This window comes from Plectropomus leopardus, chromosome 1 (assembly GCF_026936395.1).
Source record: "Plectropomus leopardus strain MGB_pleo_1.0 chromosome 1, ASM2693639v1, whole genome shotgun sequence".
NCBI lineage: Eukaryota > Metazoa > Chordata > Actinopteri > Perciformes > Serranidae > Plectropomus > Plectropomus leopardus.
The window spans coordinates 32,920,707-32,934,967 of NC_142176.1; the positions used below are offsets into that span (position 1 = coordinate 32,920,707).

The 14,261-nt window shown below is 38.8% G+C and overlaps 2 protein-coding genes across 11 annotated transcripts in view; both read left to right on the top strand.

The window, feature by feature from the left end:
- Positions 1 to 14: 14 nt before the first annotated feature.
- Positions 15 to 7,463, top strand: aktip (akt interacting protein). Of its 4 annotated transcripts, none has more exons than XM_042481287.2 (10): positions 15 to 168; positions 920 to 1,044; positions 2,359 to 2,567; positions 2,851 to 2,915; positions 3,139 to 3,239; positions 3,600 to 3,688; positions 4,231 to 4,329; positions 5,328 to 5,435; positions 5,719 to 5,779; positions 5,910 to 7,463. In XM_042481287.2, the coding sequence occupies exons 2-10, from the start codon at positions 997 to 999 to the stop codon at positions 6,015 to 6,017; spliced, it is 888 nt and encodes a 295-aa protein (XP_042337221.1). In that variant the 5' UTR covers positions 15 to 168; positions 920 to 996; the 3' UTR covers positions 6,018 to 7,463. The 4 variants fall into 4 exon arrangements, with proteins under 4 accessions (XP_042337221.1, XP_042337157.1, XP_087936400.1 ...); XM_042481223.2 differs by having other exon boundaries at positions 16 to 168; positions 2,356 to 2,567; XM_088080274.1 differs by having other exon boundaries at positions 28 to 168; positions 923 to 1,044; positions 2,356 to 2,567.
- Positions 7,464 to 8,836: 1,373 nt separating this feature from the next.
- chd9 (chromodomain helicase DNA binding protein 9) overlaps positions 8,837 to 14,261 on the top strand; it is an 81,124-nt gene continuing 75,699 nt past the window's right edge. For 6 of the 7 annotated variants that reach the window (XM_042481379.2, XM_042481442.2, XM_042481636.2 and 3 more), the window contains exon 1: positions 8,837 to 8,982. The gene's annotated coding sequence lies outside the window, so the exon portion shown is untranslated. Of the gene's footprint in view, positions 8,983 to 9,552; positions 9,805 to 14,261 lie in introns of those variants that run through there. The other variant, XM_088080303.1, reaches the window with a different exon arrangement.

Genomic DNA, 14,261 nt, shown 5'->3' on the forward strand with positions numbered 1-14,261 from the left:
ACCTCCGGTTTCTGTGTCTGTCAAATTATTTAGCTAGCCATGTTAGCTTGTTAGCCGGGATGACACCCAAAGGAATGGCGAGCCTCTGAGCAGTTTCTGCGAAGATCTCACCGATACACACCATAGCATCATCGTTAAAAGGACTTTTACAGCTCTCTAGAAAATACGGTGAGTTATATCATGATGTTGTTTAATTTGCAATGGCTAAAATTAAAGGAATTGTCAAGTTGCTGGCAACGCCAAAGGTAGCATTAAAAGCTAATGCTATATATAACGTTCAGAGAGTTGAGGAAAGCAGGTGAGACAACGTCAGTATGTGGACATTAACATTAACTAGTCTTACGCTTTTAAATAGTATTTAGTCATATTTCCAGTTGTCAGCTAGGTACTTAACGTTTACGTTAGTTTTAACTGCCTACCATAGGTCCATACTGTTTTGCTAACGTAACGTTAGCATTGTTCTGACGAATGACACGATAACTCGATATCCTGTCAAGAATCCTACAGTATTAATAGCAGTTTTTCAGAAAGAAGGAATCTTTGGTGTTGCCACCTTACCACAGCTTACATTGGCTTTACAATACACCCTTTGAACGTCGACAACAACACAAGTACTAGCATACTCCATGAAACAGCTAAGTTAGCACGAAGCTAAGCTATCCCAAACAATCTCACTTTAACTCTTTACGTGGTAGTAACGTTAGCTGTTGCTCACTTTGTACTTGGTCCACACTGAACGTTGGGACATTTTAATGTCAGCTGTCAAGTTGCAACGATATATCGATACAGTGTTAGCGAGACGACATTAGATCACATGTAAGTACTTGATTGTGTGTATGTTTACAAGTTGTTGGTGGGTGTATTTGACGGTATTGCAGCAACAATCACTTGTTTCATGCGTCTGTTTTTAACATCACAGCAGCGGATGGCCCGGACAGCACTTGTCGTTGGACCTACATAGATAAGGGGACGCCAATCTGAACCTCTGAATGAGTAATGAACCTAAACCCCTTCTGGAGCATGTCTGCCAATACAAGTCGTAAGGTATACACATTGCATTATAATGCGTTAGGCCTATACAATGCCTTGGCGGCAGGCTAGACATTCAACCTTTTTTTTTTTAAGTAGCAGGATAGTACCATCATATATTCACTGTCCAAATTAAGTTTTTTCACATTGATATATATATATATGTATTGATCTTGTTGACTGTTTAATTGTTGGATTCCTTAAAGGCCTTAAGGCATCTATGTAAAGTTTGTATTTCTGTTGAAAAACCAGGGCAGATTTAAACTGATTCCCATATGCTATGGAGTTGTGACTTTCTCTCCCAGTGAATTAGTGTACTAGATCTGCGTCACCAGCACCATGTCAATATGAAGACGATGTATGTGCACACAACAGACACAACTTTGTTTTAAGTTTTAGACGTCAATCATTTGATATTTGAGAAAGCTGGCTAATTTTTCAGTTTGGTTCATTGAGTTTGTTTTTGAGTGTTGGCATTTATTTATGAGATGTCCTCATGCCTGCACCTTTCTCCACTTTGGAATCTTGACAAACTGGAAATGTTGAAAGAGTGTGGTCTCCTATTTAGTTTTTGCAAAGAAATATAATTTTAAATTGGCATCTCTCCTCAAATCCAGTAAAAGTATGACTGAAAATTTTGGATTTTGATGACTAGAATCCATCCTCTTTCTCAGTGAAGAATGACTAAGTATAATTTGTGTCAGTGGTTTTATACAGTTAGCTTGTGCTAGACTGATTTCCCACAAACAAAGGGTAGGGAAGGTACATATTTAGCATGCAGGTGCAACCTGCCTGAGGCAAGGAGGAGGCAAACATTGCACCTTGAGCATGGGTGTGAGTTCATTTTTTTTCTGCCTAGTCAAAGGGACATTTCAAACATTATTTAGTGAGCTCTGACTTCAATGAATGTACAGGCTAAATCTGTTGCATTAGCACACTGTTCGCTGCAAACATTCCTGGCATACTTGTAGTAGTCATCGGCAGCATTCGTTTTGGCTTCCTGATGGATTCCTGCTGCTGTGACACTGTGTACTGTAATGACTCTCCTCATTCTGACAAGCATCAGTAAGATACAGTGATAGCTGTACATGAAAGTGCTCTTGTCTAGACACTGCTTCCTGATAAGCTGCAAACCAGATGGGCAGTGTAATGTGAGAGGTTGGTCACAGCACAGGGTTACTACCCTGGGCCATTAGTCTACTATAGAGTGTACATAATGGCTCATAAACAGTAGCCTTCTCTAATCTGGCTCTCAAGACTTTAATTCTACCTGCTTTTCACATAGCTAGATTTTTTTTTATTTCTGTTATTTCTCATACATAACAGCAGAGAGCTGACAGTGAGGAAAAGGGTGGGCACGGGGAACAGAGAGCCAGCCCAGCCCGGCTGCCCTTTGGCAAAAAGCAGCTTCCACCCATTCCTAAGAATGCAACCCCCATTACCAAGCCTGCATCAACTGGCACCCCAGTCCAGTCAGCAAATGGCACACATGCCTCCTATGGCCCCTTTTATTTGGAGTACTCCCTGCTGGCTGAGTTGTAAGTATTGGACCTCTGTCAGAATCAAAAGTTTAGTGTGTTTGTTTATATTCCTTTTGCGGTTGTTCCATTGTATTTTCCTTGTTATTTCTTGTTTGTTTTTATTTGGAGTTCCTTTTTAAAATATGTCTGTTAGCTCTTGCTTTTAAAACACATAGGTATAGTGTGTATTAAATTAGGCTCAAAGTTTCCCTTCAATTTGGAACCCAAGAAGTTAATAAAGGATAAGCATGCATTTCTCCCTTTTTTTAATCAATCTGACTTCTTGCCATGTGACCTGCAGCACACTGGTGATTAAGCAGAAACTCCCTGGAATTTATGTCCAGCCATCCTACAAATCAGCACTAAGTAAGGACCCTCTTTTTAAAGTTCGTTCTATTTCATATATACACTAATAAAATGGGGCTACTCGCAGATTCCTTCTTGAACACTCAACATATACTATGTTGAAAAACATATATATCGAAATTAAGACAAAACTTGCTGTGCATTTACACTGGTTGTCTCTGCATGACTCGTACCTGTGTTGATTGAAGTAAAGATTCTGAAGTACCATTTGTCTCCCACTTAGTGTGGTTTGGGGTCATATTCATCAGACATGGCCTGTACCAGGATGGAGTCTTCAAATTCACTGTGTATATTCCTGATAACTATCCAGATGGAGAGTGTCCTGTAAGTATAGTGTGCTCACTTTTTTGTTTTTTTACTTTACAAAAAAAAAGACTGGTGTTTGTGCTTATTGTGATGATTTTCCAAGATCTTCCAAAGGATTGGAAAAAAACCTCAAAATATCTAATTGCCATCTTAATATGTTAAATCTCTTCTACACGTTTTTCAAGATATGTTAGCAAAGTGACTATTATGGATAAAATAAAAGACTCTAAAGGACTCTTAAGAGTTGTAGTAAGTGAAGGCTGACAAACAGATGATCTTCAAAACTGCGCTTTGTGTTACAGAACAATCGTAAAAATTTTGTAGAGATGAGGTTGACCCTGAAACATCTTTTTTTTTTTTTTTTTTTTTTTTTTTTAGAAACTAGTATTTGACATCCCAGTCTTCCATCCCCTTGTTGACCCTGTGTCTGGAGAGCTTGATGTCAGAAGAGCTTTCACTAAATGGAGGTATGCTTTTTGCTTTTATGCTAATACAATTTAATCTCCTATATGCTTTTTCAAACAAGAACATTTAAGTGAAAACTAAATTATTCATTTTGTGTACCAAATGAAACTACTCTCTCCACACCACACCACCCCACCTCACCCTGAGCCAGTTCAGCTCGGTCAGTGTCTCTCTCGGACAGTTTATTCAGCTGGACGTTAAGTCAGCCAAACAGAATGAGTCTGAAAGGAAAAAAATAATACAAATAACAAAGTTTTAAAAAAACAAATTGAGTGTGGTGTTAAATCAGAGTAAGAATATCTTGGATTATCCATGCAATTTCATATTTTAAAATGTCATCATTTAGAACAGGGTTATGAATGTAACTACAGTTCTATGATGGTATAGTGTTTGTTTTTAATAAGGAAATAAACCATTTGTTTACAGTGCAAGTCTTCTTAGTTTTCCTACTTTGAAAAGGGGACCAACAAGTGCTTTTATACACAAATATTCCTGTCAAAAAGGTTTAATGATATTATCAACTTCTCATGTTGTGTACTTGTAGACGGAATCACAACCATATCTGGCAAGTCTTGATGTACGCACGTACAATTTTCTACAAGATCAATACCACGGAACCACTGAACCCAGAGGCGGCTGTGCTGTGAGTGTCTCAGCCCCTTTTCAAGTGTTTTTAGCCTATAGTAAAAGATTAACCATGACAAAGCAGCACTGTGGGATGTTGCTGAAGTATAAGAGTATTTTTTTAAAATCTAGATGAAACTGCATTCCAAGAGTGTCTAGCTTCAGTATTGTGACACATTTCTGAGTGAAGTGGGATAGGCAGGCGGGACATACTGTATAATTCCATGGGTGGTACATAATAGAGAGGACTTCAATTTGATTGTTGAAAAGTGGGCATGTCATAACAAACCCATCTGTTAGGGAGAGAGATAAAGCCCATTGTATGCTCAGTGTAGATGCTGAATCAGTCCACTGTAAAATGCCTTGAGCATAATCTTGAGCTGTTGCAGATACCACTTTTCCTTAAAGTGAATAAATTCTAGCCAGCAGGCCGTAAGCACGGTATTTTAAGGAAACGGAACATAAGGTTTGAGGTGGGTAACACCTGAAGACACACTGACATACCATGCTGTTGCTTTCTAGATAACCAATGAGTCTTAGCTCTGTGTGGCTAGGAGCTAAAAGGTGCAGATTGATTCATGGGTGGATGTTATTGTATTATTGGTTGTTACTAGCTTACATAAGCACAGGTAATATTTTGTTTTACAGGAAGAAAACATAATTTGAATTTGATATAGGAATACTAAAAAATTGTTTTTGTCCCCGGGTTTTTTTGGGGGAGCATATATTGTTGTCCATATTGTTTTTTTACAGTGACACAAACCAAAAATGGGATGAATACTATTTACTGTCCTTTGCACATGAAATTCTAAAAAAAGAAAAAAAAGGTGTTATTTGTATTCCGGAGAAGAGACCAGCTTTTACATTTAGCTCTTTTTTTTCTTTTAGCAATTCATTTTGCAGTGCCTTATGCATGTCTTTTAACCTCCTCTGCATCAAAAATGTCTAAATTTGCTTTAGGCTTAAGTTATAATTAGTGTTTTAAATGAGTTGTAAAACTTTTTTCCCCCCCTACAGATATGAAAAGGACGTTCAGTTATTCAAAAGTAAGGTGGTGGATAGTGTGAAACTATGCAACAGTCATCTTTTTGACCAACCCAAGATAGAGGATCCCTACGCAATAAGGTTAGTAAACTGTCCCCAGTTTTAACATTCCACCACCCACACCACTACAAGAAAACACACCCTGTAATCCACTGTGTGTGTGTGTGTGTGTGTGTGTGTTTGTGTTTGTGTGTGTGTGTGTGTGTGTGTGTGTGTGTGTGTGTGTGTGTGTGTGTGTGTGTGTGTGTGTGTGTGTGTGTGTGTGTGTGTGTGTGTGTGTGAGAGAGAGAGAGAGAGAGAGATGAAACTCAGAGGGGAAAAAGGTTTTCTCTCACTCACATCGCCACTCTTATCCATTTCATAGTTTTTCCCCCTGGAACCCAGCTGTTCATGAGGAAGCAAAGGAGCGAATGTTCACAAGCAAAGTAAGTTATGAAAAAACATAGTCAAATTAAAACCCAAAAACTTTGGTTAAACTAGATATTGAGCTACAAGCATTTTGATTGGTTGAGTAGTTCCTGTCACGTAACTGCTAATTTGCCTTTGTTGCTCTAGAGACGGCCTGAGGATCACCACAAGGGAACGCAAGTGTCAGGGCTGTCTTGGGTGAAGCCTGGGTCGACACAGCCCTTCAGCAAAGACGACAGTCCTCCACAGAGCTGAACCTGCGCTGTCTCTGCAGCAGCCACTAGAGGGAGGCATGTGCATCAGATGCCACGCCACTGGCTTGCCTCAGCTGTTTATGTGAACTGGATCCTTGAAACAGTTGGGAGAACTTTATGTTAAATCTCCACGTTATTGCTCAGCTTTAAAAGCTTTGTAGGCATCTCCTCAAACAGCTTTAGAATAAGGAAACCAAGTTTGTATTATATGTAAATCGACGATGACAAATGGATGTCTCAGCAACATCATTTAGGCTGTGATGCAATCAAAGAGCTTTCTCATTTAGATTTTCAGATCCATGCACATGTTGGGCTCGGTGATACAACATACTGTCCCAAAAGGAGCTGAAAAGAATGAGTAAAGCATTCATGTGGTAAGTATAGGGGACAAAATGATCTCGACCACTTGTTGAAATTGGCTCAGGACTGTTTATTTGTCAGACTTGGAATGTTGTCAGTCACAGCTGTGTGAATGAAACCTCCTAAACGCCACCCCTCCCATTACGCAATTAGATTGACATGATTTGTTTTATGTTTCTTATTGGACAATGATTTCTTTTTAATCCCACTGAGTAAACTATTGTCTTAGTTTCTAATATAAATATATGAATATATATATAAAGCAGAGCAGGCAGGTATGGTTTTAAATGAGATCTAAATAAGGAAGCTCATTTATTTTATTTTGTCTGATTTTTAAATCATTTTGAATGTTTTATGTACCTTTTGGCTGTCAGTTATTAAAGGTTTGATGTGTAAATAATGGATGCTGTGCTAAGCTTTGACTTTTATAGACCTGTCTACATTGAAGGTGGATTTATTAAGTGGATTCTTTGGTTGTCTTTGCAAATGTTTCTTCAGCTTCCTCACAGCTCTGGTCATCCCAGATCAAATAAGTTACTGCAGGATTCCCACATAAGTCTGAGGGAAAATCAGAGATGTATTTTGGTAAGGTTTGGTTATTAATTAGGTTCTCAGCTGCACAAAATCGATTTTTGTCCAGCTGCAAGAACATATCGTTTCTGTTGTGCCAGACAAATGTCATGTTGTATCTAATGTCCTCGTCTCTTGAGGGCTCTGGCTTGATTGTTAATAATATTGCCCAGCAACTTTCAATATGCAGATATTGTCTAAGTATGTGTGGGAAAAGGATGGACATTTTAATATGTGTGCGAACCCCAGAGGAAAATCACTATAGCCTATTAGAAAAGCAGATATGGTGCTGAAACCTGTTATATCTATTTATAGCTGCTGTGAAAGGCAAGGACGTAACAAAATCTCAGTGTACTTCACACACTGACATTTGGGCTGCTGGCTTCCTCAAATGTGTGAGTTTTAGTGTGTTCCATATGGACCCATTCCTGCTCCAGTTTGTGAAAGACTTTACTGCATAGATGACATAAGGTTTCAATGCTTTTCTCTGAATCAATAAAAATGATCAAAAACTAAACCAATTTTTTTCATTACTTGAACTGCACTAAATTGTTTCACTTATTTGAAATACCTTTTGTTTTGTTTTGATTGTATTCAGACGTTTCTGAAATTAATTTTGTTAAAGTATCCTTCCCATTTTTAAAGTATTTTAAATACTCTCCCATTAATTTCAAAGTTCATTAAATGTACGTCGAAGGGAAATTTCACTCTTGAACATTTGTTTGTACAACTACCCATACCATAGACAACTGTATGTAGTCTATACTAAATTGATAGACACTACACAGAAAATATTCAGCAAGACCTCCTTTTAAGTTTTTTTTTTAATCACAGGAAAATTTGAACTTATCTATTGAGAAGTTCTTGCAGAATAACTAGAGTGACTGGTAATTAAAGGTCCCGTATTGTAAAAAGTCAGATTTCCATGTTTTTTTTCTAAATTTATTTTTAAAGCAGACAGGTGCTATATAAATACTGTGAAAATATCAAAACTTTTAGTCCACAGAGAAATGCACACAGTCCTAATTAAGAAACCTTTTTAAACCTCTTGTGGAGTTTTGATGTCACAATTCTTCTTTATAGAGGTAAAAACTGTTACTACTGTGCCGTAAATTACATTTTTAGGCTGCAATAATGGTCCAGGAGATACCAAGAGCACAGGCACATTCAAAATCAAAATGTTTTGCACCATTTTGCCATGACTTCCAGATTGAACCACAAGTTTCCTTGAGTGAAACGGTGTGCAGCAGGCCTGAGGTAACCCATGTTTTTTTGGAAGAGGTGCTTAAAGAGACAGGCGTTAAAACGGAATGTTTCAGACAAGGTGAATACAGGTGTATTCCAGCTGATAGTGTATTTTAAAAAAATGTTCTTTTTTACATTAAAGTATTTAAACGTGCTCTGATAGAAACCAAAAACGATGAACCTGAAAATTTGCATGATATTGGATCTTTAAAGTGTTTCTCTATCATATTTGGATATCGAGCAATTGTTTGAAGTCCATACGAACACACAGAGAAGCGTAGTCCAAACTTGAGTAATTGAATTTAGCACAGTATGTTGCCCAGTTAGCCACCAGAGGTCGACGTGTACCCACGGTGGAAAGCAGCCCTCCCACTCCCGTCATGTGTGCATTGAGGAGACACTCCGGTGCATGTGCGAATGTAAAACCTCTGCAGATTGGCTCTGGCTTGTACGCGGCCATCTTATGCACTCTGTCAACATAGACACTTTACGTATGAAACCATGATTTAATCAGCCGCTTTTCCGGGCTGGTAGGAGGCGACACTGTGCCAAAAGCCCTCGCACCGGAGGAACCGGTTTTTACATTTGCACCGAAAGGTGGAATAGTGGCAAATTGTCGGCGGTCCAATCAGAGAGGAGGTTACTATTATGCAAATGCGGTGTTATCACAGGCACGTCAGCAGCAGTGGTAGAGCCGCTGTCGCCAGCAGGAGTACAACTAACAACACAGCCACAACTTCACCGATCTCTCTACATTGACGTCTGGAGTTGCACTTTGGGGTTCGTTTCGGGTAAGAAATCGCACTTGTTCCTGTCGTTTTTAAAAGATATGTTACACACTCGAGGGGTTGTGTTTCATTCAGGCGATGAGCTGTCAAATTGCTGACAGTCAGTCAGCGAGGCTCGCTTCAGCTGTCTGATGACACACCGCCTTGCTGAGTGTGGGTCTTCCTGGCAGATAGGCTACAAGACCGTTGATTTGCCAAACTTATCTGCGCTAGTTTTTTAGTTTGGACATTGATTGTCAAATGTCATCTCACTTTCTCGCAGTTTTGCCGGGTTGGTCAAATGAAAATGCGCGTGGCTTCAAAGTAGGGGTTCTTAGTCATGGTGGTCCTGAACTGACAGCGACCAGCCGGGCTTAGTCAGCACCGCACTCATATCTGGACCCCGGTACCTGTTATCAGCGCAGATATGCCAGTATTTTTTTTTTTAAATCATGCAGAAAGAGTAAAGTCGGTCGAGGATAACGAACTACTTGTGTTATCATGGTCATCATCACTGTCGACCTCTCCATGTCTCCGGCCTCCTCCCCCTCCTCCTCTCGCGCAGTGTGGAAGCGTCACGACACCTTTTGAATCCTGTGGTTTCCCAAAGTGGAGGTCTGGCTCATAGGAGCACGTGCGACACAACTCAACAGCTCGCGACTACCCGGCTGCCAAATTAAATCTAAACTCAAATGTCCCGCGTGCATTTATTTCGCTTCAACTTGGTGAGCAGTTTGTGCAGAAAGTAGCGCAACACATTGCCGCCTCGCTGGCTTATCAGACACCGCGCTCAGGAGCTGAAGCCATTGCTGGGCTGAAGATGAAGAGGATGCTGAGGCTTCAGAGGTGAGCCCGGAGTCTGTTTATTGAAAGCTAGACTCCTTATTATTAAGTGTTACAGGGTAGACCTATCATTGTATCAATTAGGCCAGGGGTGTCCAAACTTTTTTGAATGGGGGGCCGGATTAGATGATGTGAAAATACCTGGGGGCCAGCTGCTTCTTGCATAACGTGGGTTATTCGGAGAACAAAATCCAGTAGCTACAAATGAAACAAACACTGTTTCATGTCTCAGTGAAAATAAAATGCTGTCGACTTAACACCCTTTTGCTGTAGGCCGCTGTACTGGCAAGAATTTGCCGATGTTACAGTTCGATATGTCGGGATCGCAATGCTGTGAGCAACGTGATGTATTGTGGTATTTTTAAAATCTAATTCTAAGGAAAACTGTCATAAAGACCACTCCACCATATGCATAAAATTTGCTGTTTACTTTTTTAATGTAGTGGTAGTAGTAGTACTAGTAGTAATAATACAATAAACACAAATGGTACAGTCAGTATAAACAAAAACAACAGTGTGTTTATAATGTAGTGAGTGAAAAGGCTTAGGCAGGAGCAAAATGCTTATATATGCCTAACCTACATACTCATCAGTTTAAGCTACCCTTCAAAATGAAAGAAAAACAACAACAAAAATGTGTTCACACTTCAAACCTTCTAAAATTGCTTTACAAAACATTCTTTTGAAAACCAAAAGTAAAGTACACAGTTTTAAACTTATACTTGCATCAATCCATAATTTGACCCCAACAATAGAAAAACACCTTTAGCTTAGCTTTTTGTACAGTAAACTTACAAACACCTCTCAGGTCATATTTGCTGTCCTGTATCAAAAATAACTTTTGTACAGAATCTGGGACATTGATTTTGCTTTGAACATTATTTCCATTATTTTATAATAAAACAAGTCATTAAATTTCATAACACAGGAATTTAGAAACTGTGGATTTGTGTGAACATAATAATCAGTTTTATTAATGATTCGTACGGCTCGTTTTTGTACCGACCATTGAGTTTATAGGTATTTTAAAGGTTGATCCCCAAACTTCTATACAGTAAGACATGTACAGTAAAATAAGTAAGCAATAAATTATATGTAGGGCCTCATAACTCAATACATCCCTAGATTTATACAGGATTGCTACTGACTTAAAGATTTTCCCTCTAATATAATCAATATATTGTTTCCATGGTAGTTTATGATCCATCACAACCAATTTAATTCAAACTTTAGGATCTTTATTCATCACAGCCGATGTAACATGCTAGGAATATGTTGTTAGGTTTGAATGGCAGAGTCATGTGACCGAAGACAGATTGCAGCGCTGCTATTTGGAGTCAGAAGTTTAAACTGTATTCATTTTTTGAAAACACTATTACAAAACATTAAATCGTGATACCCAAGTGTATCAGTAGTTTCTTACACCCCTACTTCGCTGTGGCCATGTCTGCCACCCAGCAGGTAATGCCTGCTATTAAGTTGCTGTGCGTTTGCTTGTTTGTTTTCGTTTTGTGAAAACACATTCCTCCACCTGCTTAGTTCCTACTTGGTACATGTCTACAAACTCTGTGATAGTTTTAACATTATGAAGTGAACGTAAAAAAATGCAGCATGATTTGGCTTTATTAACCAATAATGTATGGGGCCACATGGAGTGTGTTTTCAACAATAAGTCAAGGGCCATTTAAAATTGTTCGATTTTCCCGGACTTTGGACACGCCCAAAATTAGGCCTTCAACATTTTAAGAGTTTTGAGTATGCCTACTAAATTATTAAACCACAGCACAACACTTACTGGTATTTTATTCCCATCATAGCCTATATGACACAATTTTAATCTTCAGTTGTTTGACTGAGGTGTGCAGAAATGGCCATTTGTAGTTCCGGGATTCAGTGGTGACCTCAGAACAGATATGTCCACAGCTCTTGTTGATGTTAGACCTGAGTTGCACGTGCCTGGATGGTGCCTACAACGTCATAATAATGAAGGAAACAGCTGGAGAGCTTAGAGGTCTGGTCTGTTTATCAGGACCTGATTGGGGGTGTTAAAGGTCAGTAGTAGCCTGGTAAGCAGGCTCAGGAATTTGCACTTTGATTTAATGATGGAGGAATTTGACTTAAATGATATAAACATGCTTTATTTTTTAAAACCCATTTACACTTCAGTTTTCACATGGCACATATCGCTTTACCTCCAGTTTACTGATGTAAATCCAGTTTGGAAGGAACGCTTACATCGCCTCAGCCTTGAATTTGGGTGTAGCTGTGTTTGTGTGTTCGTTAATTGAAAGGACACTAGCACCCTTAATCTTGTGTGTGCCACAAATGGAATATTGTCATCCAAATGACTAGTGCACATCTTAAATGACTCATTATTACCAGAAATCCTAGTACATAGATAAGGCTATTTTTGGCACTCTCAAACTCCTTTACTGAGAAAAGTGTTTTTATCATTTATTTGTTTATACTGCTGTGTCATTTGCACACATTTTTCTCTTATTTCTGTAGCATTGTCTCTCGTCTCAGACATTGATTTCACATGCCTTCAGTTTTGCTTGTTGACAGAGTGTGAGACAAATCATCATTATGTTGCTGATGAAGATAGGAATCCAAAGAAGCTTTAAAAAATAAGCAAGTTGGAATTCCCCACTCACATGATTCCTCAATAGTCAGGATAGTAAACAAAGCATTGGAGTGAACCTGAAGTTAGAGGCACAACCTATATATTTTTTATTATTTTTTTTAATTTATTTATATGTTTATTGCTTTTTATGATGAGAAAGAACACAGAACAAACATATGAGAAAAGAGAGAAAAGAAAGAGAAAAGAAAAAAAAAGGGCAAAAAGGCCCTCCCCCCACCCCCTAAATAAACAATAAACAAGTAGAACACGAACATGATCAGCTCATCACACAGAGAAGTAACAAAGACCACAGTCATGACAACAAATTAGACATACGTGTTTTAAAGAAAAACTGCAAAGTGAACGGTGAATGGTATAATAAGGAATATGCACAGCAAGGCGTTTCACAGTGGTGGACACAGTAGTCCTATCGTTGAAGAGGCACAACCTATATTGACAGAAATAACTTCATGTCCATGTGAACAGATTTTTATTGGGACCTGTTGAAGGTGATTGGTGGGGAGAGTGATATTTTATGTAGCTATGTGCTTGATGGCGTGATAGTGAGTCATGGAAGGAACTGTATGCAGTGATATTGCTCAAGCATTTTCCACCCTTTGTTTGTTCACTTAATGATATAAATTTGATTTAGTTATCATTTTTTTAGTCATTTGAATTACTTAACCACATCCTAAATGGACTGGTAGGAATAAAAACGTAGTGCTGCAAATTGAATAAACTAATGTCAGGTGGGAATTAAGTGTTAAGCACAGCACTCTGAAATATCCAGCAGCGTTCTGTAGCCTGGCCTCGGTCTTTAGCAGAATTTCTGGGAAACAAGATTATATTCCACTTTAATGATCTGCCTGTACAGCTATAAAAAATGTAGAATTTGTGTAACACACTGGGCAAAGACATTATAAACAATAATGTCTTATAAATATAGTCATATATAGAGGTAGAATGTCTGTGGGTGGGTGGGAGTGGTCTTGGATGGGTCAAACAAACTCCGGACTTTTACCAGGGAGCCTGCTGTTCATTTCCCAGGTGAAACCAATGGAGTCATTTTAATAAAATTGTAGTTAAGAAAATGGTGTACAGAAAATACCACTTTTCTATATCACATCTAAGCTTAACTGGCATTTGAAATATATTAGCTCATGAAACAATAAGTATCTCTAAAAGTCAGTTGTTGTCAAATGTTGATTTATCGATAAATATGAATACTGAATATTGGAAATGGTTTCAGTACTCATTTTATACAGGAACAGTACACCAGTACTGGCTGCAATTCCTCGCTCTATTATTGTTAATATTCGGTACATTCATTCAGCGGTTCTCTGCTAACCGAGAACAGAAAAGTTGCTGTCATGTTTTACCCTTCTTATATTTCTTTTAATAAAAAATTGTATGCCTTCAATGTCAGTTTTCCCAGTTGTATCGAAATTGTATCGAGTCTGGATAAATTTCAAGGGATTGAATCCCAGTTAGAAATTCCTGTATTGTGACAACACTACTACAAGTTATACTAAGATACTGGAGAAATGGATGTGCCTTTTTGTGCTTTTGTGTGCCTGCTGTGTGCATAGCAAGTCAGCATATAATGACTGACCTGGGTTAGCTTCTGTCATCTTCCGCTGGTCTGCGGTTGCAGAACAGCCACACTCACACTCACAGATGCTCAAAGAACCTCGTCTGCCTCTGTCCCTAGCTGTTGAAATTCTATCAGCTGTCTGCACCTCCCACATATTCTACAGCAGCAGGGCAGGTCGCTTCATTGGTTGTGGGGGGTTGAGGTGCGCGTTGTGTATGTGTGTGAAAGGGGAGGGGGTACAGG

Bases quoted from the DNA above. Each gene is read 5' to 3' on its own strand.
- aktip (XM_042481223.2), top strand. From the start codon at position 997: ATGAACCTAAACCCCTTCTGGAGCATGTCTGCCAATACAAGTCGTAAG. The intron at 2,916-3,138 runs GTAAGGACCCTC...TCTCCCACTTAG, and splicing joins ATCCTACAAATCAGCACTAA to TGTGGTTTGGGGTCATATTC. The intron at 5,780-5,909 runs GTAAGTTATGAA...TTGTTGCTCTAG, and splicing joins AGCGAATGTTCACAAGCAAA to AGACGGCCTGAGGATCACCA.